The sequence below is a fragment of the Cyclospora cayetanensis genome, unplaced genomic scaffold (genome assembly GCF_002999335.1).
Source record: "Cyclospora cayetanensis isolate NF1_C8 unplaced genomic scaffold, CcayRef3 CcayRef3_contig_117, whole genome shotgun sequence".
In the NCBI taxonomy this organism is placed as follows: Eukaryota; Apicomplexa; class Conoidasida; order Eucoccidiorida; family Eimeriidae; genus Cyclospora; species Cyclospora cayetanensis.
This window is the reverse complement of record NW_020312056.1, coordinates 114196-135012: the sequence shown is the minus strand read 5'-3', so window position 1 is coordinate 135012 and position 20817 is coordinate 114196. Positions and strand designations below refer to the sequence as shown.

Sequence of the window (20817 nt, the reverse complement as noted above, 5' to 3'; positions counted from 1 at the left end):
CCAACACATGCTCTGCCTGAAATAGCTATCTTTCTCAGCGGCTACTGCTTGAGAAGCGAAGCCTATTATGCCTGAGGTGTTCTCTACACTCAGAGCGCATGCACGCGCACTCCCAACTATGGTGTCTTTCCATTCTTCCGTCTGCCTCTTTTAGGGCTTTGAAGTCGACTATCCTGCATGCAGCAGTTGTATTTGCATGGAGACATTGCTCTGAGGCGCGAGCTCTGCTCAATTAGTGTGCAATCTGATTACCACCACTCATTTTACCATGCCTCTGATTTTACGTAGCAGGAGGCTCACACATTTCAGCTCTCCAACGACAGTAGTCCACTGTGTGTCGTGATGTGATTATAGGTGGCGATTTATGGTTTGATGCGCCCATTGTTTGCTGTAGTTTACTGATGTTTTCTGTGTTTTTCTTTTTTTGTTGTCTGTCTGATCGTGTGAGCCGTGGGGCTGTCTCTGAAGTTTTGGACAGTCCGCACGACACAAAATGGCGTGTTTTATGAATCTGGGCTCTACTAACTAGGAGGCTCAGCTACGCCTATAGGCACTTTCTGCAGAAGTACTCATGCTGATTGGAGTACTACGAGAACATTTAGCAATTAGTTTTTTTGATCTATTTCATTTGTTGTACAGCAGTGCTAGAACGTTAGAATAGGCGCTCCGGAGATTTACCGCTGGTTGCACTAGCATCTAGCCTTCCATGCACACAGCATTGTGTCTTAGATATATAGGAATGACGCCCCAGCTGGCTCTGTCTCCTGATACTGGCAGGATTAAGGGGGCAGACAGGGGAGAGAGCTCTGTTGGAAGAACATTGAATTCCTCCTCACGAGCGATGCATTCCCGCTGAAGCGAACTGCACTCCAGTGTAGACCTTGGATGGAGCGCGACAAACTGGATGCGCATGAACGCTCGAAAAAGCGCAGAACATGCGGAGTTGTGCAGGCCATTTGTTCCTCTGCCTTCATGCCAGTTCCAACTCAAGAGGGCAAGAAAAAGGAAAGCACTGTTGCGAGGGCATATCAAAGTTTCTACTTAGCTTTTGATTGGGCGTGGAGCTAAGATCTTCTGAAATCCATAGGAGTGGTGCTACCCTCAGTTGCACTGCACTGATGTAGCTGTTGTTCAGCTCATTTACTGACAGTCGATGCACTTAGGAGTCATGTTTCCACAAGGCAGCTGCTCTATTTGGATTAGGCATACACGTGTGATATATAGAACGGTGCTACAAGGCCTAGTAAGGCTGCAGAGGCCGATATGCACTACCTGTTCTTGGACGCGGTGGCTCCATGGTTCGTAGAAATCTGCATTTGGCAGTTAATAGAGCTTTTATCAGATATTCGTTGAGGCAATGCAGACTAAGAGAGAATCCAGGCCTTGAGGAGAGACAAGCGCTTGGGGATTTTAGAGCGATGCTTGGAGGAGGAACTCCAGTTTTACCCCTAAAATAATGAGACCAGTGCCCCACCCCGCGCGTTTTTCAAACAAAGTAGCACATCTACGACAGTTTGACTCCCGCAGACGATTCCGTATTCCTATCCTTGCTCCCCCACCGTGTTGAGGATGGTCGGAACCGCGTCGGAGCGCAGTAAGTACCATTCCATGAACGAGTTGTCGGGGACCCGGACCTGTACAGGCAGACACTAGGATACAAGACAAGCTACCTAGCGTAGAATCACAGTGACTGTTAAAGTGACAGCCAAACCTTGTATGGCTTTTCCGTGATTCCTAGGGCACACAATCCTGCCACATATTGGCTGCCAGGGGGGGTCTTCACATGGGCAATGGCAAACGAGATGATAATCTGCCTCGAACTTCCTAAAACGTATGCGAACTATGCCTTAAAGTTTAAATCTAACCAGTCTTGAAAGTCAATTTAAATACTTCACAATGGTGTCAGCGGGATTAATCTGTATTCTCCCGGTTCCATGCTCCCTGGGCCAGCTTCTGCACGGTTGCTGCTCAGATTTGAGCATCCATATCAAGATTCTTTGCGGTTACAAGGGCTTAACTGTCTTAAAGGAACATTCAGTCGTATGCAGAAGCAACGCTTTAAGGCTGTTCTGTCATCTATGCATGTCTCCACGTACAGTGCTGCATGCAAGCCAGGTCGAGGCTTCCGGTTAGGAGCATTCCCATGCGCTTAGTGGATGTCAGTTTCGCCTTGAGCACAAAAAGCCAAAATAAACAATTTGTAGTGCTAGCTCTCCATCCCTGCCAATAGTCATGCCCGATTTCGGTGTTGAGCTTAACTAGAGTGGTACAGCAGGCAACCCCCAAAAAGGCTGGAATAATATTCTATTCCACAGTTCATCTACTCACGCAATCTCCTGATTACCATCTGCTATAGAAACCATGCACCTATGCTAATCTTATAAAGGCCCCGAAAGCCCTGTTAGTCCAACGACCATTTTGCCCCTAGATCCGTAGATGATAGGGATTTGAAGTACCCCCAAGTGAAAAGAAAGCCACTAGAGATGCAACTGTAGTTTAGTTCACTACGCCTGAGGCACAATACAAAGTATTACAAGCGGCCACAGTATAACGAAAAAATTGTCCAACAGTTGAATGAGTTATTCGATAACGGAAGAATTTCAAGAATCGACCGATGCTTTTGGGCATAGACCGCTGCTGGTACGAAACAGGGTGAAAGGTAATGTCATGCGCCAACGTAACAGCCTTTGACCCAGATTTTGCTGTGGAGTCAAAGTTTCAAATGCCTCAGGGCAGCAAAAAACCCAAGTAGTGAAGCAGTCTACTCGATGTTTGAGCACATCGAGGCCTTACGATTTCCCCTTAACAATGGAGGCCGGCACGGAATGGCAATCCTTGGCTGCTAGGGCAAAGTCAAGTATACTACATGCCTTTAAGGCTATTCAAGGCCTTAGCACGCATATGACGGCATATTCATTGTAACTTTTCGGGGTATATACACAAGGGTTGGCTGTCTACGTTGGCGGCAACAGAATGCAGCCATGCTCAGGAGCAACTACGGCTTGACTTGCAAGCAATCCCTAAGAGTTAAGCGATGGTATGCAAGTGCTTGAAAGTGCTATCCTCCTAAGACTACACGTAAGCTGAGGCCGATATTTCGAAACGGGCGATTCAGGCTTGTCTGGCAAAAACGAGAACATACGGAACGGCATTAGCGTATTACGGTACGACCCTATAAATCGCCTCGTTTACAGCAAGTGTTGTTGATTAAGCTACAAAGTCGGAAGAAGAGATGTGCACTAAACAGGGTAATACTCCACACTAGAACGTCAACCTTAACAGCAACACCTGTATTCGCCACGCTGCGAGATTTCTGTGGATTCCAGCGGACGGAAGAACAGAGCCATAGCAGGACATGTATGGACCTGCAACTGATTTGTGCGAGACAGAGCTCCCTGAGTGTCCTAAAGTTTCGCCTTCGCCAGCCTGGGGCACCCCGTTCTTGCGGCGAGCGTTCTTTCACTACGGTTCAAGTCCAACGTATATTGGCATGTACTTAACGCTTACACGACAAGAAGACCTATCCGCTTAAGTGCATACTCCCCAGCTGATATGCAGACAGACCGATTTTCGCACGCGTTGTGCAGTGCGTATTTGATTGTACCTGCGTTACAGTTTGACTCCAGTCAGAAATAGAAGGCACGCACCTGAAAAGGCATGCATACACAACTGCACGCATTTGAACGTGTAAGCGCCTTAGAGACTTTTACTTCTCGCATGATGGCACGTCTGGTGAGGCGGTGCCGAAGGGAAGAGTGAATGTCGCAATAGGCTGCATTAGCACAAGTCAGCCTTTGCTGCCATCTGGCATCTCAGAATCACACTAGTGACGATTTCGCAGTAGCTGCACGCAAGCCTTGATGCAGGTTTATTTGTATTCGATAAACTGTTTCCCTTCTTGCGGTCCGCACAAGTTCCCAAGCTTGCACCACCCTCACCGCCTTCGCGCCTTCCCCCCCTCTTGCGCTACCCTCAATCTTTTCTAGGGTAATACTGATTGGCTGCTGGGGGCAAAAGCCACCAATCAAAACGAGCACCAGGTGCCCTTGCATTCTGGAAACGATGGGATTATCCGTTTTGAAGGCAAAAGCCTATAAACATAAAATGCGGCCTGTCGTCTACCGCATCCCCGCGCCAATTGGCTCCCCAGCCGGTCTCTCGATTGTGTTGGAACTCTTGGGGGAGTCCATAATGAAAGCTCTATACGACAGTGCTCGCTGTAGCTACTTCGAAGCGCAGCAAGCTGTGAAGGGAGTCTTGACTGAGACACCGTTGCTGTGTTACCCCCTAATCCCAGCAGTTAGATTTGCGGCCGCTGCGATCGCCTCAATGCCCTGCTGCAATCTAACCAGCTGCTGCGGAGTGAGGTGGTGCACTGCGGTGAGCAGCGCAGCAACGGAGGGATCGGCGTCTTCTTCATGAGCTGCGAGGTGCTCACCCCGACTAGCAGCGTCGTCATCTTGTGCTAGTGCTGCAGCTGTCCTGCCGGTGCTGCTGTTGCTCTGAGTGGCTGCGCGGCGCCTTTGCTGCTCCTGTTGCATCTGCAGCAGCAACAGCTGTTGCTGTTGCTGAACGGTGCGCCTTGCGGCAGCCTCTGCTTCCCCTATCTGGGGTATAAATGTCTTCTGGTAGAGAAAGGTAAAAAGACCCATGACGACTTGACAATCGAAACGGTCAGTGACTCCCCCATGACCAGGAATGAAGTATCCAAAATCCTGTATGCAAGCGCCTCAAACAAGATCACTCAATTGCAAAGGACGCACAAAAAGCCTTTGAGGAACGGACATGGAAACACGTGAGTGCCCCGAACACACGGATACGGTTTACCGGAGGTGGCTGATGGCTTGTGGGAAACATGTTTTTGTTGGATGCACTGTTTTTTACTTCCTTAGGGTAGAATGACATGAATATATAAATATATGTATATATATAAGGGAGGAATCACAAGCAGGTGTTATGGAGGTTCAAACAGCCCTTGTGGGATCTACAAATATGGGAATTTGCGCCTCTATACTCCTCTCTACTACATGTAGATCGGCTTCTTGTGCATATTGGGTAGAAAATGGACATATTGTGTAAATACCTTGATCCTGACGGCGCGCTTGAATCCTGATGCGAAAAAGCCTCCGAACGGCGCAAAGAAAGCGGCAAAGGATCCGAGTACCATTGAGTGGAAATCAAAAGGAGAAGCGAATAACGAGCGGCAGAGGCCCCTCTCGGCTGCTGCAGTCTCCTCTCTCGCGGCTTCTAATGCGAGTAGGCGCGCCACTAGGCTAGAGCGCATGGCTTGTATTGCCGCCTCTTGGTGCTGATGGTGTTGCTGTTGGTGCTGTTCTGGAGGCTGCAGTTGCTGAGAGTCCGAAGGCAAGGCGCTAGGCGGCTCGGATTCCCAGTCCTGCTGCTGCGCTGCAGCTGCTAGCAGCAGCAGCTGCTCGTCTGCTGCAGCGGCCTTCACGGTGAGTGCCTGGTGCTCCTTGAGAAGCGCGAGCTGCTGCCGCTGCAGCACCTGCTGCTGCTTCAGCACCGCTGGGTCGTCCTCCCACCAGCTAAGCCCAAGTCTGTGGATTTCGGTGTCTGTACACCGCGAGATAAAGACAGGCGAGGGCGTGCATGAGAGCTCTCCAATTACGGAAAAGGGCTTGAAGGATATATACGGCTGGGGACAAACAAACATGGGATGCGCTTCCAGCTGCCTACCCACAACCCATGCCCAAAGGAGCGTCACGCAGGCAGCTCCTAAGTACCCCTCAACCGTCTTTTTAGGAGAGAGCCGAATCAAGCGAGTCCTTCCAAACGCTGTGCCACAGAGATATGCAAAGATGTCGTTTACGATAACGAGGGAAGTTGGAAGAAAGAACCAAATAAGCCCGCTGTAGATGTTAGCGATTTGTATCAAAGATTGGGAAACCACGAAAAGGAGCACCACCAGCATAACACCCAGCTGGCTAAACTGGTACCGCAAGTAGCTCTTTCGCAAGGAAAGAATAAACCAAATGAACCCGACGAACCAGGCGACATACACACCCAAGGAATGATAACTCAACACCACCTCTGCCGTACGAGGATCCACACCCCGAAGACGCGGCAAGCCCCAGGGCAGCCCTATGGCTACAATTGTCAACAGCAACCAGTACCACTTCAAGAGGTGGAAATCGGGAAGGCGCTCCTCTTCCCGACGCTCCTTAGCCTGCAAAGCACAACAGAAATGCAAGAAGCACACTCTATCTATGAACAGAAAGGGCATCGCACGCAACAAACACTCCCTGCGCGAAAGTGGGTCTGCGACTTCTCGCTCACAAGGCGTACGTGCCCCCTGCCTGCATCTGTATGAATGTATGTATGGATGGATAGATGTATGAAAGGGATGTAAAGTGCATGCATGTATCCTCAAGCGGCCTTGCCAGGGAGTGTGGGGGTCACTTCCTGGGTACGGGCAAGGCCTGTGGCTCAATGGGGGCTAATGCCTTGGGAGGTGCTGTTTCGAGCGTACTTGAATTATTTCTTTGTAAATGGCAACAATGAGAGAAAGCACGAGCACCATGCAATATGAATGGCCAGCTGCAAGGATCAAGAAGAAGAGCATCACCAAAATGAGGGTCCAGCGGCAACGAACTCTGAAAGTGGCAAATCGCCTTTCCCAACTCTCTTGCTCTGCAGAGAGAGCTGCAGCGGATGCCATGGAGGAGGGAACCGCTTCAGCACGGCCACGGAATTGCCCTGCTGTACAGGTGCTGGCATGCTGCTGCATCAGCTGCTGCAGATTTTGCTGCTGAGCGCCGCTACCGTTACCACTGCAGCTGGCTGGCGTGCCACTTCCGGAGTACCCGCACGAACGACGTGAAAGGCCTCGTTGTTGCAGATCTTGCTGTGACGCTGCAGCCGGTGCTGAGAAAGACGAGCGTGCTCGAGGTCGCTGCCACAGCGTATTACGTATGGCAAAAGCGGTGCTGCTGCTGTTGCATTCAGGCTCATCTGAATCCCCAACAGCCTCTGTGCCATCGTCCCAGCCGCTTGCTGCCGCCTCAGAGGAAAATGGCAGGGCTGCCTCGGACTCTGACTCCGTCATAATTGTCTGATACTGCTGCTTTCTCTAGTGCACATGCAGGTACGGCCCCGCCTTCAGCGGCTGCTCGTGCTGCAGCAGATGCTAAGACTCTGGATCTGCCAACTGCATTTAGAGCTGTGCCCGTCCTTGCCCCTCCTGGCTTCCTGGTATCGGCGTGATGCTCCTTAAGGCACCCCCGGTCGTGCAACTCTCCGCAGGCTTGGCTTGTGCACACGGCAAGAGCCAAGTCTTGAAGGTGGTACAACTGCTACTCTTACAGCAGGCCCGCCCTGTAGGAAGGTGCTGTACCGAAGGAATGCAAGCCGTTTATGTCCGAAGCTTATCTGCGTCTACGGAAAAAAAGAGTACAATAGCGAAACCGAGGAGGGTCTCCCAGCAGGAGCAGTAGCCGCAGCCAGGGAATGCCCTGTAGGAAATATACTCGACGGTTGCGGGATGTGGCCTTGAAATAAGCAACTTTTGCACAACACATCGTTTGACATAGATTAAGCTTCAAAAGAGAGCCGGCTTTTCCCCCTTAGCGTCTGAACTGTAGAAGGAGCCCTTCTTCGGGGCTGCGCGCGTTGCTAGCAGCAGCGGTACCAGCAGCAACAGCAAAGGCTGTCTTGTACGGACGTTGGCTTCCCAACTACACACCAGTCATCAATCCCTTACATTGAGTTTTTCTAAACAGGAATTCTACGTGTGTGTGGCTTGCAGCCTGATGCAGGCCCCTAGCTCTCCAATGCCGCATTCGCCATGCGCAGGTTTCAGCCTTGTACGAGTTGCTCTGTAGACCGAGGTCACTTTACCTCAAGGAGCGCCTCTCGAAGGCCCTAAATTGTGCTGCTAAACCCTCACAGGCGATGCAGATGAGGCGCAGCCGTTGGGCTAAGAGTTTTCGAGCTTCCCTGCCTCTTGTAGGCAACGCCTTTGTTCGGTCACACTTGGTACGATTATGCAGAGGGGTCGGTTTTCAAAGCTGCAACTCTGCCCATTGGACTGTATGTGGCTTTAGCCAAAGGCACAGGCATACCCCATACAGTTTCATGAGTTGAATGTTGTAAGCCATGCTCGGACACTTTTCGAACCTGCAATGACTAGTCCTGCCACGCATTCATGCGTCAAGAAGTCGTCCACACCGCGATTTGCAAGCGTACACAGATAACGATGCACTCGCTGCACGTCTTTATAGCGGTAGCTCGTTGTTTTCGACGTTGCTACATATGCCTACGCAGCTAGTTGTAGCAAGTTGTGGCCAACCAGAAGGCCACGCGAACGTGTCACTTTCAGATATTTTGAAAGTTTCAAGATGATGCAAGAACTAAGTGGTCGACACTGTGTGCCAACCTAAAGGAGCGCTGTGTAGAGCGATACCTGCTTGTAGCCACACTGTCTGACGTATCGGTTCTACATCGCCTGAAACTGCCTACGCTGGCCAGTGCTCCTCAGAAGGCTGCTGTGACAGTGTGTGATGTAAGATTTAGGCCTTCCAAATGTGAAAGGGATGATCCATTTTCCTGAGACTCCTAAACCCCTCGGCCCCTGGCGATTCAATTCTCTGAAAAGGGGCCCTGCGGTAGCATCTGGCTAGAATGTTTGAACCATAAAGCCACGCTTCCTCACGAGGCACTTGCATGAAGGAGGACGAGTACTAAAGCATCGGGAAACTAAAATCCTGAAAAGCACTTCTTTGGCAGTTGGCCTCTTCCCGTGGCGGGTGTTACAGTTTGTTTAACAGCGCTCAAAAGCGTGGGACCTCTCACATACTACTTAGGCCTAGGATCACATTCGCTGCGTGTACAAGAAGGCGTTTTGTCACACACTGGCATACTTAGGCCTCCTCACCTTATGCATACTGCGTGTGCATTTCATTGGCTGCCTTATCAGCCACAGGCAGCTGCTACAGTCGCAAAAGCCAGGCGCCCTTGCGAGCGCGCGACCATTGCTGCAGATACACGCTCTGTGCAGCTACGTGATTACCCCTGCTTTTGATGTTGGAGTTGCGCACACTCCTCATTCGTCTGCTCGGGATTCCCAGCATCAACCGCAGCGCTTGCTTCCCCTTGCTGCTGGTGTTTGCGATTACGGGGGTTCTTATCGCAACAGTGCAGCAGGTGGTGCCTCCACACTTCAAGCTGGGGCCCCAAGCAAGCATCGCAGTACATACAGTAACCGTGCTCTGTGTCTGGGGGAGCTGAACACATCCCCGCAGCAAAAAAATTCAAAAAGGCAACGGAGCAGCATAATGTATGCCCTGCGACGAAGTTCACAGGACCATCTCTTGCGTAGAGTGCTGCCCACGGGAGCCCTAAGCCTCGACATGCGACCACTTCATCTTGCCCTAAGCTTCTTCTCTATAATTCTGTGTGGCCAGAATCTACAAACTAAATATTACACTCGCAAGTCTCTATTCGCCTGACGGCCCACACCTTAGCTCCGATGCCCCCACGTACGAGTGCAATGCGCGTGCGTATTGAGTTCCTCTAAAAGCTTGACTCGGAGACAGTTCGGGCATTGGCCATAGAGAGACCGGGCTGCACATTCTTCTAGCAGGTGTCGGCCCATCGTGGATGCCTGCAAAAGCACAAGGCGGGGCCGCATCAGGCAGTAGCAGCAGCACTTTTAGGAAAACCAATTGGCGATGCCGGGGCAGCACGTTGCGTGGGGAAGTCCACTGCAGGCCCGTTTTCGCAGAAGCATTGAAAGAGATAAGTGCGTTGTCACTAAAAATTGCGACCTGTATTCTTGCATGGATACAGCTGTTACGAGTGCTCCGGTTTCGTTACAGCAGCTGCTTCTGCAGTACCTCGAGTACAGTGCTACAATGGCTGCAGAGAGCAAGGCACGGGCATGCCTCGGAAAAGTGCTCGTCCATGCCGCTGCCCACGAGAGAAGACGATCGGAGAAGGCAGAACAGGCACATGGGCAACGCCTGCAGCAGCGGCAGCAAAATTGGCGATGTCGCATGCATCAAGCATCAGCTCTTACCGCAGCGGGCTGCAGAGCACAGGCTCTGTTCCGGCCAGAAAAAGCGGCGGGCATGAGGAGCGGGCAGGGGTCGGTCGGGGGTGGGGGGAGGGGGCAGTAAGTGGCTTAATAAGGAAACAAGAAGACAGCTGCCGGTAACAGGGCATCAGAAGGAAAAGCGGCGACGATAAAAGTGCCAGCTCGAACAGAGTTGTGGGTTTGCTGTCTCGTGTGTGGGACTGGCAGCTTGCGAGGTGCGAGGACCTGCACAATGGACAACAACGCAAAGTCGGAAAAGCCCAGAAAGGGACACCCCAGTTGCCGTGGAACCTTCATCGACTCCCATTTTGTGCTCGGCCTTCTCTGCGACTCGATACTACGTGCGCGAATTCCAGGAGACCTTGGAAGCATTAGAGTAAGAACTTGCCGTTTGCGCCGGTTGTGGCAAGCAGCTTGCTAGGGCTGCCGTTGCCGTTCGAACCTCCGGGCTTCCTAACGAGGTGAGGACCTTGAGGGTTTGCAAGTGACTCTCTGCCAGGTGGCTCCCACCGCTGGTGGGACTGCTCCTGCTACTGGTCGCGTGGTTAATACCGTGGGTGGACACGATATGCTGCAGCAAGCCTAGCCAGACCAGCCGACTTCTGTTACCCATGAGCCAATGGCGCAAGGAACGCAGCACAGCAGGCGCAGTGACGGTGGCCCCCCAAGTACTCAAGTGCCTAGACGTGAAAAGCCTTTACACAGGCGCCACCCGGAAGGACGCACAGAGGCTGAACGTGCAGCATCTCTAGCTTCCGCAATCAAACCCTAAACCCTGACCTCCACGGCGCAAACCGTCAAGCCTGACACCGAAGCCCCGGGCGCTTCATAAGAAAGCAAAGCACCTGTTTCTCAAGGCCACGCCATGCCGTCTAGAATTATCGGGTTTGAACGCTGCCGTGTTGGTGGTAACAGCTTCCGCAGAAAGGGCAGCGAGTTCCTGCTGCTCAGCAGCAGCAGAAGCGCCAAGGAAAGCGAAGCCCCTCGCGCATATAGGTTCCCCAAGACCCCGTCGCACGCAAAGCCGCAGCAAGAGCTGCTGAGCCCTCTCAGAGAAGCCGCTTGTCACGCAAAGGCATACGTTGTCCAGCACCTCCATAAACTAGAAGCGCACACAGACCGCATACACCCAGGCTCCCCGTACGACGAGAGGTCATCTTCAGCCACAAGCACAACAAAGCATACACGGCTTAGAAGGGCCTGCCTTTCGAGAACAGGCCTGGTGAAGGTCTCCCTGGAAATGCCTGAATCTTGATGAACGGCCACTACATCCTTTCAGGGCTCCCAGGCATGAGTTAATTCCTCTACCCAGGGTTAACCGCAGGCAAAACGAATTCTACTACTATCGCGGGACCTTTTCGGTGGTTGTATCGCTCCCTGCAAAAGAAACTAAACAGTCATTTAGACTACAGAGTTATGCAGCCACTCCCAGGCCCTAGGGCATGGCGGCACACCAGCGGTGAGTGGAAGTACGCATCTGGGACTGTGAGCTCATCTATGAGGCTTTCCAGTATCTGGGCGGCTACGAGGAGCACCTGCAGCAACGAAAACTCTTAAACGCAAGCGGTTGACCTAAGCTTCTAAAGCTAGAGGCGTGGATACTGCCCTCCGCGCGTCCGTGCAGCCCTTTTGCCTAGGCTATAAATCTCTGCCCTTTAGAGAAAATTGGCAGCTGAGATTTGGCTAGGCCGTGAGGCCTTCAGCATGAAATGTTTCCACCTTCAGGGTTTTGTCTGCAAATGCGGCGCGCAAAGCGATCGCGAAGGCCTTGAAGAAGTTTTCGGACCGCAACAGGTTCGCTGCAATCGCACCAGAAGCAGTGGACGCAGAGGCACTGCGCAAATGCAGCGGCGCCGTGGATACGTGCAGCTCATGCTTTCGCAGCGGATGGCATACCAGCCGCAAGATTAGCGGCAGATGCGGAAATACCTGTGTGCTCTTACGCTGCTGCTGCCGCTGTAGCTGCTCTTCGTCCTGCAACCGCTGCATGAGCGCCGTGAGCCCCTCCGCGCGCTTTCTCGCAGATACATGGGATAGGCATTCGACGACTTGAGGCTGCCAAAATTCTAGCAGCTGTGCCAGAGCACCTGCAATGCATGCAGCGCCCTCTGGTGCCGGCGTCGCTGCTGTCGGCACCGGTGTTGCTGCTGCGGGTGCCGCGAGTTCCTGAGGGTGTAGTGCAAACCACACCCCGGGTGCATGCAAATAAAGATTGGCGAAGGTCGAGACAAAAGAAAAGACCCCAACACTGCAGTGCTGCCACGAAGAGCGCACGAAAGTTGTTGCACTACAGGACGGACCCTCGGGGACTTCGAGACTCCTGCAGGTAGTTCTCCCACTTCAACGGGTGCTAGCTGCACACATTCACGCGGTGCACTTAAACTGTGGTATCTACCCCGTGTTCTAGCCGCCGCGCTGAGCTTAAGTAAGAGCGAAGCTTTGACCAACGCTGCATATGCACACGGCAGCGCCTGATCGGCGCTCCAGCTGGCTTGGCCTCACTGAGGCACTCAGGCAGCGCTTGAGGTCCTCCTCCGTAAGCTCTTCATCCGAAAAATGCAGAGGGTCTACGTCGCCTTGCAAGAGCAGGGCAGCCGCAACCGCACGGCGTAACAAGGATACGATGCCGTGCAGCTGCCGCTGCAAGGTCGCCGCGGCAACGAAATCTTCTTCTGCCACTGCAGCCCTATAGTGTACACAAGCATCACAAACCGTGGTGCACTCCCATCCCTAAACCCCTTAGCCTCAACGCTGGCAGTTGCCCGCCGGCTCTGGGTGTCTGCGGCGCTTCAGTCCTAGTTTGCACGCTTTAGGAATGGGGAGCTTCGAGCTAAGGCTCTAGAGCCCCTGCAGAGGGCATGCTGTACGTTTTCTTTGCTTCTATGGCTTGCACTTTGGGAAGCGCTTGCTGCAGCTTGACGATGGCCTGGTGAACACGGGCCGCACTGTTGTACATCTCCTCCTGCGCTCGCTGCTTCTTGACGTGCTGCAGCAACTGCAGCTGCTGCAAGAGAAACAAGCTAACCCGTTGATGCTCCTGCTGCAGCACCTCCTGCTCCTGCTGCGGAGAGGGCTGCTCCGCCGGCAGGAGGGACGCCACCTCAGGTGTCTGCAGGCACCACAGTACCAGCAAACCGTGGAATATACGCGCCAAAGCCACGGCCTTTACGCCAACATACCAATCACTTCTGCACACACAGGCCTAGCCGGCCTCTAAGCATCCCTGTCAAACTAGCAGAGAGCCAACAGAGGCGGCAACAGAGCAGCAGCCACTTGCTCCTTCCTGCTGCCCGACTAGAGTCTTGATTGCTGAGCAGGCTTTCCCAGGGGCAGCCAAGCCTCCAACCTTTAAAGACCGCAATAGCCGCTGCACACCAGCAAGGCAGGCGCACCATCTTCTTGTACCTGTTGCTAGAAACACTTTCGACAGACTCGTAGAAATAGAGGGTAGCTTGCAGCCGGAGGCAGGCGAGCAGCAGCAGCAACCGTGCAGATACAGCAGGAGCTCATGCAGCAGCCAGCAGCTGCGGCAGCAACACGTCTGACCCTTGCAAAAGATGTTACAGACATTCCATCGGCAGGAATGATGCAGAGGATTCGCAGGAAGCGAGAGTAGGCGTTCTGAGGTAGCCGGATGCACTTGAGCTGAAGACCCTGCTGCAGCCGCACATAGCCAGCTCGGGTGTATGTGCATCGGAGGTAGGCGGCAGCAACCCTGGCAGAAGCACGAGGCTCTCGTGAAGGGCAGCCTGTTGTAAAGCAGCACCAGCACCTGCCATGGTCATCGACTGAGACGTTTCCAGAGGACGATCCTTCGGCTGCTGCTGCTCCGGATGCTGTTGTTGCTGCTTGTAAAGCTGCTTCTTCTTGTGCTGCTGTTGCTTCTTGTCTTTCTCCTGCCGCGGCCCCTGCCTTTACTTGTGCTACCGCTGCTTCTGGCGCTACGGCTGCTGCTAATGTCGCAGTAACGTCTGCCGCTCCTATTTCTGCTTCTGCTCTTACTTCTGCCCTTGCTTCTGCAGGGTGGAGGGGCCCCCCCTGGGGGTCAGCCAGCCACTGAAAACACAAAAGCAAAGAATACTTCAAATATTGTTGCGGCTCTAGTCATATCCAGCAAATAGCTTGGAGAGGGGAAGGGTAGCGCAGCCTGGGGGAGCCTATTGCTCGAAGATGCACAAACACCTGTCTGGATGCATATATGTATATATATTTGAAATTTTGTATTATACGGACGATTTCGACTTTGGCAGGACCCTGAGCTGCGAATTGAAGGCAGAGGATGCGGCAGACGCCATTAAAGGCCACCCCTACTTCGTAGCTGGTCTTTCTGCAGCTGCAGCGGCAACAGGGGCAGCAAAATTGCACTGGCACCTGCTGCATCGCCACGAAAAACAGGCTATCGACCATAGAGCGCAGCAGCTGCCGCAGCGCGAGCTTACCTGCTGCTAAAGCAGTCAGTTGTCCAAGGGCCGCCAGGTGTAGCTCGACATCGTTTGCTGTTGCAGCAACAGCAGGGCGCCATATACACCACCGCAGTGGGAAGGGGATGAGGCACAGGGAAACAGCACTTGCTGCTGCCCTCATCATGACGCCTGTGCGTTTTAGCGTTAGCCAGCCGTTGCGGGAGCTGCTCCTGCTCTCTTGTAACAGTAGCCGACGAGGGACGAGCAGCTGGCAGGGGAAGGTCCTGTGCGGTATTGTCTTGGTGGTGCTGTTGCAGCTCGTGCTGCTGAGCAGCACCATGACGGCGCCAGCGGCTACTTCGCCGTCGTGGGGTCTCTTGAGTGCAGCAGTTAGCAGCCTGCTCCTGCGGTGTACTACCCTTTTGTAGCGGGAGCTGCTCCAACTGCTGTCTTGGCTTTTCCGAGGAGCTCATATTGGCGAAGGGCCGCTGCCACGGCTTCGCCTTGCCAGCTGCTCTCTCAGCTGCTGCTGAGGCGCTCAAGCTGTCCGGTGTAGGAAGGGGCACTCTCGTGGTCAGATGAGCGAATGCTTGCCTTGGCTCTGCTTCGATTGAGGAGGACGCGGCATGGCGGCTTTCGCTGCAGCTGCCACTGCAGCGAAAGCCGCACCTTCCACTGATGTCACTGCTCGTCGTCGGGTAGAAGTCCAGAAAACAGAGGCGCTGCGCCTCCTCGGGGAGGCGAAGAGCAGATGCAGCCGCAGATGGGAAGCACGCCGAGGCGGGTGTTACCGATGATCAATGCGGCGCGTTCCGGCATTATTCGGCGGCAGAAAAGGATGCAGAGGGGCACCTGGATTCTCGGTGATCAGCATTGAGTTTTAGGGCAGCAGCTGCAGCCGCAGATGCCGCTGCTTCTAACGCTGGTCCCGGTGCATCGAGTCGGCTGCAGCGCGAGGCTCCAGCCGGGGTGAGCAGCAGCAGCAGAACGGTACCAGCAGCAACAACAAACGCATTTCTGAAGAATTGAGAAGCAGCAGCTCTATCGAAAACACATCGCGACAAGTTTCGCCTGGAGGTGCAGCACCAACAGCGCTGCTGCTGTGTCTGCTGCTCCTTGAGACCTCGTGCTCTTTCAGGAAGAGGGGCGCAAGCCATGCTAGGCCCCCAGGGAGTGGCTACAAGAAGCCCAATGGCTGCAGTCGCCAAGCTCAATTAAAAGACGAAAAATCAAGCTTATCAAATTCAATCCAGCCCCTCTTTTTCGTTCGCTCTCCTTCGTCTCGGTAGCAGCAGCAAGTAGGACCCCTGCTGCCCGTCGGCAGCGCCAGCGAAGGCTCCAGCGTCCACCAGCAGCGATAGCAACACCAGCAAAAGACGCCAGCAACAGCCGTCAGCAGAAAGAATCGTGTCCACCTGAGAGTGCGCAGTTCGCACTCTCTGCGACTCAGGGCAGCAACTGAAGAAGCCCCACACCCCAAAGGCAGAAGCAGCAGCAACAGAAGCAGCAGCAACAGCAGCAGCACGAAAACGACAACTTAGCCAGACCATGCTGCACATTTCGTCGCGGCCTTCGCTGTATCTGTTGGTGCTGGTGCTCTGCTGCTGCAGCTCCTGCTGCAAACCAGCTCTGTGTATGTCGCTACAGCAACCTGGCGCTGTATCCCTGTTGCCCAGGCTTGTGCAGAAGCAGCAGCAACAACAACTCCAGCACAAGCAGCAGCTGCAGCAGCAGCACCAGGCTACGGGATCACAAACGCCTGTGGCGTTTACAATTGCGACGGGGAGACCGTCCTTCTTCCAGATATCCCATCCCCCGCAGTACATGAACACCTCCGCGCAGCAGCAGCCCCTGCCGCTGGTGCAGCGGCAACAGCAGCGCAATGCCGCATCTGCTGCCACTCGCCTACTGTATCAGATTCGCTTTCAAACGCCAGAAGGTACGTCTTTGACTGCGGCTTTCCCCCTCCCAAGCCTCTTCCTTGGAGCCCCCACTCTCGGGATTTCTTTCTGCCTCTTTAGCGCCGCCGCTCCTGCTGTTTGCTGTTGGTGTCGCCGCTGCTGCTCAGGCCAAGAACACATTGTCGAGTGTGCGGAGGACGAATATATTTTGGACGCTGCGGAGGCAGCGGGAATCGAGCTGCCCTACTCGTGCAGGGGCGGCTCTTGCAGCACCTGTGCCGGTACGCCCCCTCCCCTGCGCTACACCACGACTGCGGCTTTGCGCTGCCGTTTTCTTCTTTTCGGCGTCTGCCGTTGCTCGTGCCACGCCGCCTTAGCTGCCGCTACTGCCCATGTTGCGCTTTGCTGCAGGCAAGGTGTTGAAGGGGTCAATCGACGCAAGTGAACAGAGCTACTTGGATGCACAACAGCAAAAGGAAGGATTTGCACTGCTGTGCACAGCATACCCTAAAAGCGACTGCACCATTCTCACCCACCAGGAAGAGGCGCTTCATAGCCAATCCTAAACCCCCAATTCTAGAAGGCCCTTCAAGTGGTTTCCGCCAATCTTCCTCAATCCGAACCAGAGCCCTTCTCAAACGCTAGTCTGCGCAGTATATTGTGCCTATCAAGTAACGTCATGTGATCAAATGACTCTATGCACTCAGAGGAAAGCTACAGTGTCATCAGCTGCAGCAGGCGGAGGCGCAGCGATTGGATTGTCTAGCATCGGAGGCAGCAGAGAGCGGCACCGATAGAGGTCGTCCTCTGGCTCTGTGGCCCTATATTTGTACTCCTTTTGGAGCCCCTGAGCGAGTGCCTAGGCAGCTAGCCAGCGCTTTTGCCACGAGCTATCGATGCGTGTTGAGGACGGGGTGTACCCTAGTGAGCTGCTTACTTCTGATAGTTACAACCTGAGGGCTGAGCAAATCGTGCGCTGCCCCTCTGCCATTGCAACGGCAGTAAATTATTTCAGGGAAGACCGAATGCCCCGAGTGGGGCGGAACACAGAACAGAAAATAGTCGGGGACAGGATTATGTAGCACGTTGACCCTTTACAAGGGTCCTACAAAGAGGCCACCGGTGCGATACTACCTAAGACCTGCACGCCGCTGCAGCTTCATTAATGACTTCTGCAGCAGATGGCAGTTCGGTGCCAAACTGAGAAAGCAAGGGGACCGCCAACGGTGCTGCGGCACAGGCGGTGATGGCGGCATGGAGGACAAGTTCTTGCCCCTTGAGCAGCTTCTGGATCATTTGTGCAGCCTTCTGCTCGTCCGCCTCCTGGGTGCCCCAAGACTTCCCAACCTGCCCTGAGCATGCAAAACAATAGACGCGCAGCCTTGCCGAGCTTTGGAATGGCAGCAGACGATGTCTTGCGGCGCAGGCGCAATGGGAGCAACGGCAGGCACCAACACGGGTGCAGTTGTTCCACCAGTGGGGTGTTCTAGCGCAGTGACTGCGGTCGGAAAGCGACCCTCGGCGAGTCACTTAGGGATTTCATCTGCAAAGCGGGGATAGAGCAGCCACCTCAGGAGTTGAATGATGTGCCTACCGGATATGTTGATGAGGAAGCACTCAGGATCAACACCGGTAAGGTTGCAGTTGATTTCTGGGGAAGTGCTCATGGCCTGCTTCGGCTGATCAAGCCCTTGTGTCTTGCATATCGACGGGAAGGTACTCAGGGCCTGGGCAGCGCCACTGAAGTCTTCCTGGGTCTCTAAGAAAGCAAAGAGCATTGCAGCGGGCGAGCCGGCAAGGAGGATTTCCGGGCTTATCTCGAATTCTTGTGCATTGGAGGCGACAAGCGAAGAGGCACAAATAAGACCAAAGAGAAGAAATACGCTACGAATAATGTGCGCCATTGTTGCCCGCCGCGCGAATGGACTGACGATAGTAGTTGACGCCTTAGGGAAAGGGGGTGTGCACGCTGTCCCGTGTCCGTTGCAGGTGATTCTGTTGCCGCCAGAAAAGTAAGCAGAGAAAAAGAAAACCTGAGGCGATACAAAAAGCTGTCTCGAAAAAGTATAAACAATGGATACCGATGATTTACATGTTTCTTTTAGCTGACAGTGCATAGCACAGTGGAGGCACAAGCTGCCAGGTCACCTGTGGCCATGCCCGTTACTCCCTGCTGCTCCTCCTGCTGCCGTCGGATCTGCACCTGAGCCTATCCCTTTGCTATTTGTTCGTGGATCGTGACCCTTTCCTGCCACCAAAAAGGAGAGACACAGTTCCATACCAGTGTTTTGCAGGTTGCAGTTCGAACTTCCGTTCCAGTTCTTTGTGCTGCGGCATCTGCTGCGAGGTATCTTCGTGGCAGCGAGTGGACCTTGCTGCTTCCTTCACAGCCCTAGCAATGCTGCGATTATCCATCATCTCATTTCTTCTAGTATACGGTGTCAGGCTGGCCTCGGGGGCCCCCAATGGTACGGCTCGTGTGCCCTAACCCTCCATATAGCTTTCTTCGGCCCTGGATCACTATGCTGCCAAGCCGGCTGTAACTAGGCACTCTCTCTATCTTGCTAACCCACCGATCCGCTTAAATCTGCGCTGCCGTTTGTTTATGCGCATAAGTGTATACAAAAGCCCGTAATCAGCTGTGTTTGATGCCGCTACGACATACTTTTTCAAAAACAGAGAGAGACTGTAGCATCCTTTCTGGCTTGCTCACTCCTCTCGTTTCGCATGCAGTGGTTTCTTTTTGCTGGAATGCGTCCTCTGCCCTCCCTTCTCGTACTCTCGTGTCACTTGTGCCGGGCCCCTGCGTGTGAGAAGCACACTTTGCACAACCGGCCCGCCGACCTATTTCCGTGTGCTTCGTGTCTCAGGCACCAGCAGCAGCACTGATGTAGATTGCAAGGGAGGCTACGGTGCGTGGTCCCAATGCGAACCGCTCGAAGGCCATGACACCCACCACGACTCGGAAGACGAGTTCAACCTACAGCGGGGGCCTGACGGGTACTTCGTGGGGGAATGCTTCCAATACCGCACTTACCATGTTATAACTCCGGCCAGGGGAGCTGGCAACAAGTGTAGCAAGCGGGATGGCTCCAAGGTCTTCAGGTATTGCAGCGACTGCAGCGCTGTTCCTGCGGTGTACAAGCGCCTAGATACGCCCCCCGTTATCTCCAGCATGCGCTTTTTTGCGGTTATTGCCGGTATCTTCTGCCTTGTTGCCACAATTGTATTCGTGGCGATTTGCGTGAAAAAAGTTTTGGGTGAAGACTCGCAACAAGTCAGAATTCCCTTCTACCCAACACAAGCAAACAGACCGGTCACGCCAGCCGCGCCCATCGGCGAAAACTCAAAGGGTCTCTGCCTTTCCGTGGAAGAAATGACGGACGCTGCCTCAACAAGGTAAAAGACGCCTTGGTAGCAGACAGCATAAGCGCTTTGGATCAGCGTGCAAAAACAACAGTCAATGACGGCTGTGTTTGCGCTACAGCAACAAGCGCAGCACTTCGAAACAAGTAGCAAAACAGGCTACCGTAGTACGCAGGTGCTCTGAGGGTCACTGATTGGGTCCCCCAAAAGCGACAAAACCAATCTTAAGTTTTAACCTTCATCAAGAAAAGCGTGCCACAGCTTAAGGATCACAGCAACAGCCCCTGCTGGTGTTGCTGCTTGTGCAGATAACTGGGTAGTTCATAGCTGCATATGTTGAAGCATGCCCCATTAAGCTGCACATTAAGACCCAGTAGGGAGACGTAGCAAAAGTGAAGGAAACAGCAAGCTGACATCGACAAATATTGAGCCTCGGGTTAGGGTGCCATCGGCGCTTGGCTGCGATAGCGCGCGCTCTAATGATTCACACAATGACGAAAAGGAACCCAACACTGCTTCAGCATTACCCACTCCATTTGCATGACCACGATTTGCGGTATGCACCCTGGAACGGCAGCTGTCGCTCAAATTTGCTCGCACGACTACCCACACATCCGTTATCTCGAAGTGTGAACTGCTGCGGGAATACGAGGACTATGAGTGCTGAGCCGCGCAAGCAGCAGCGCACAAGGAATAAAACAGGTCCTCGATTGCGGCTATGATTTTAATTGTTTTTTCTTAAAGCAAAGGTCTTGTTTTGGTGCCTTTTTATCAGGTCTTGCGCTGTATCTACGACGGCCTCGGCAAGCACGTTGGAAGTTCCCACCACGGCGTCGAGTGCATGTGTGGTTGCTGCTGCTGCAATGGGAAACACCGTGGGTATTCTCGCTAGGGCCATGTCAACCCGGGGCAGAGGCACTGTAGGCAGTTGCTCCTCCAGCTGCTGTATATTCCGGAGTGTCCGCGATGCGCCCGCAGCTCCAAAAGGTGTTTCTACTGGCTGCCCCACTGTGTGACTTGCCAGTTCTTCAGCTACTGCAGGTTCATCGCTTGTCAGCTTCGCGTCTTGTCCTTCTGAATCAAGCATCGTTTC

General features: G+C 53.6%; 4 protein-coding genes across 4 annotated transcripts; 1 reads left to right on the top strand and 3 right to left on the bottom strand.

Moving 5' to 3' along the window:
• Positions 1 to 4280: 4280 nt before the first annotated feature.
• On the bottom strand, positions 4281 to 7548 carry LOC34622484. The gene is made up of 8 exons (XM_026336053.1): positions 7415 to 7548; positions 7053 to 7269; positions 6768 to 7021; positions 6432 to 6558; positions 6061 to 6136; positions 5414 to 5619; positions 5084 to 5350; positions 4281 to 4715 (listed from the first exon to the last, which is right to left on the bottom strand). The coding sequence occupies exons 1-8, from the start codon at positions 7546 to 7548 to the stop codon at positions 4281 to 4283; spliced, it is 1716 nt and encodes a 571-aa protein (XP_026191838.1).
• A 1476-nt stretch (positions 7549 to 9024) lies between these two features.
• LOC34622483 lies at positions 9025 to 12095 on the bottom strand. The gene is made up of 7 exons (XM_026336044.1): positions 12009 to 12095; positions 11744 to 11821; positions 11509 to 11589; positions 10900 to 11156; positions 10416 to 10656; positions 9855 to 9980; positions 9025 to 9402 (listed from the first exon to the last, which is right to left on the bottom strand). The coding sequence occupies exons 1-7, from the start codon at positions 12093 to 12095 to the stop codon at positions 9025 to 9027; spliced, it is 1248 nt and encodes a 415-aa protein (XP_026191829.1).
• Positions 12096 to 16005: 3910 nt separating this feature from the next.
• On the top strand, positions 16006 to 16924 carry LOC113147001 (ferredoxin-like). The gene is made up of 4 exons (XM_026336036.1): positions 16006 to 16137; positions 16279 to 16396; positions 16526 to 16639; positions 16770 to 16924. The coding sequence occupies exons 1-4, from the start codon at positions 16006 to 16008 to the stop codon at positions 16922 to 16924; spliced, it is 519 nt and encodes a 172-aa protein (XP_026191821.1).
• A 568-nt stretch (positions 16925 to 17492) lies between these two features.
• On the bottom strand, positions 17493 to 18196 carry LOC34618314. Its single transcript, XM_022731649.2, has 2 exons — positions 17953 to 18196; positions 17493 to 17710 (listed from the first exon to the last, which is right to left on the bottom strand). Exons 1-2 carry the CDS (start codon positions 18134 to 18136, stop codon positions 17493 to 17495), a joined length of 402 nt encoding a protein of 133 aa, XP_022592847.2. The 5' UTR covers positions 18137 to 18196.
• Between the last annotated feature and the right edge of the window lie 2621 nt (positions 18197 to 20817).

Bases quoted from the DNA above. Each gene is read 5' to 3' on its own strand.
- LOC34622484 (XM_026336053.1), bottom strand. From the start codon at position 7,548: ATGTCAAACGATGTGTTGTGCAAAAGTTGCTTATTTCAAGGCCACATC. The intron at 6,559-6,767 runs GCAAAATCTGCA...TGATCCTTGCAG, and splicing joins AACGGTAGCGGCGCTCAGCA to CTGGCCATTCATATTGCATG. The intron at 4,716-5,083 runs GTATTTACACAA...GCTTGCATACAG, and splicing joins AGCGCGCCGTCAGGATCAAG to GATTTTGGATACTTCATTCC.
- LOC34622483 (XM_026336044.1), bottom strand. From the start codon at position 12,095: ATGCCTATCCCATGTATCTGCGAGAAAGCGCGCGGAGGGGCTCACGGC. The intron at 11,157-11,508 runs GTGTGCCGCCAT...GTGCGCTTCTAG, and splicing joins CGTACTTCCACTCACCGCTG to TTTATGGAGGTGCTGGACAA. The intron at 9,403-9,854 runs GTACTGCAGAAG...ACAGAATTATAG, and splicing joins ATTGTAGCACTGTACTCGAG to AGAAGAAGCTTAGGGCAAGA.
- LOC113147001 (XM_026336036.1), top strand. From the start codon at position 16,006: ATGCTGCACATTTCGTCGCGGCCTTCGCTGTATCTGTTGGTGCTGGTG. The intron at 16,138-16,278 runs GTGCAGAAGCAG...CATCCCCCGCAG, and splicing joins TATCCCTGTTGCCCAGGCTT to TACATGAACACCTCCGCGCA. The intron at 16,397-16,525 runs GTACGTCTTTGA...GCTGCTGCTCAG, and splicing joins TCGCTTTCAAACGCCAGAAG to GCCAAGAACACATTGTCGAG.
- LOC34618314 (XM_022731649.2), bottom strand. From the start codon at position 18,136: ATGCTCTTTGCTTTCTTAGAGACCCAGGAAGACTTCAGTGGCGCTGCC. The intron at 17,711-17,952 runs GTAGGCACATCA...TTGCATGCTCAG, and splicing joins CTTCCTCATCAACATATCCG to GGCAGGTTGGGAAGTCTTGG.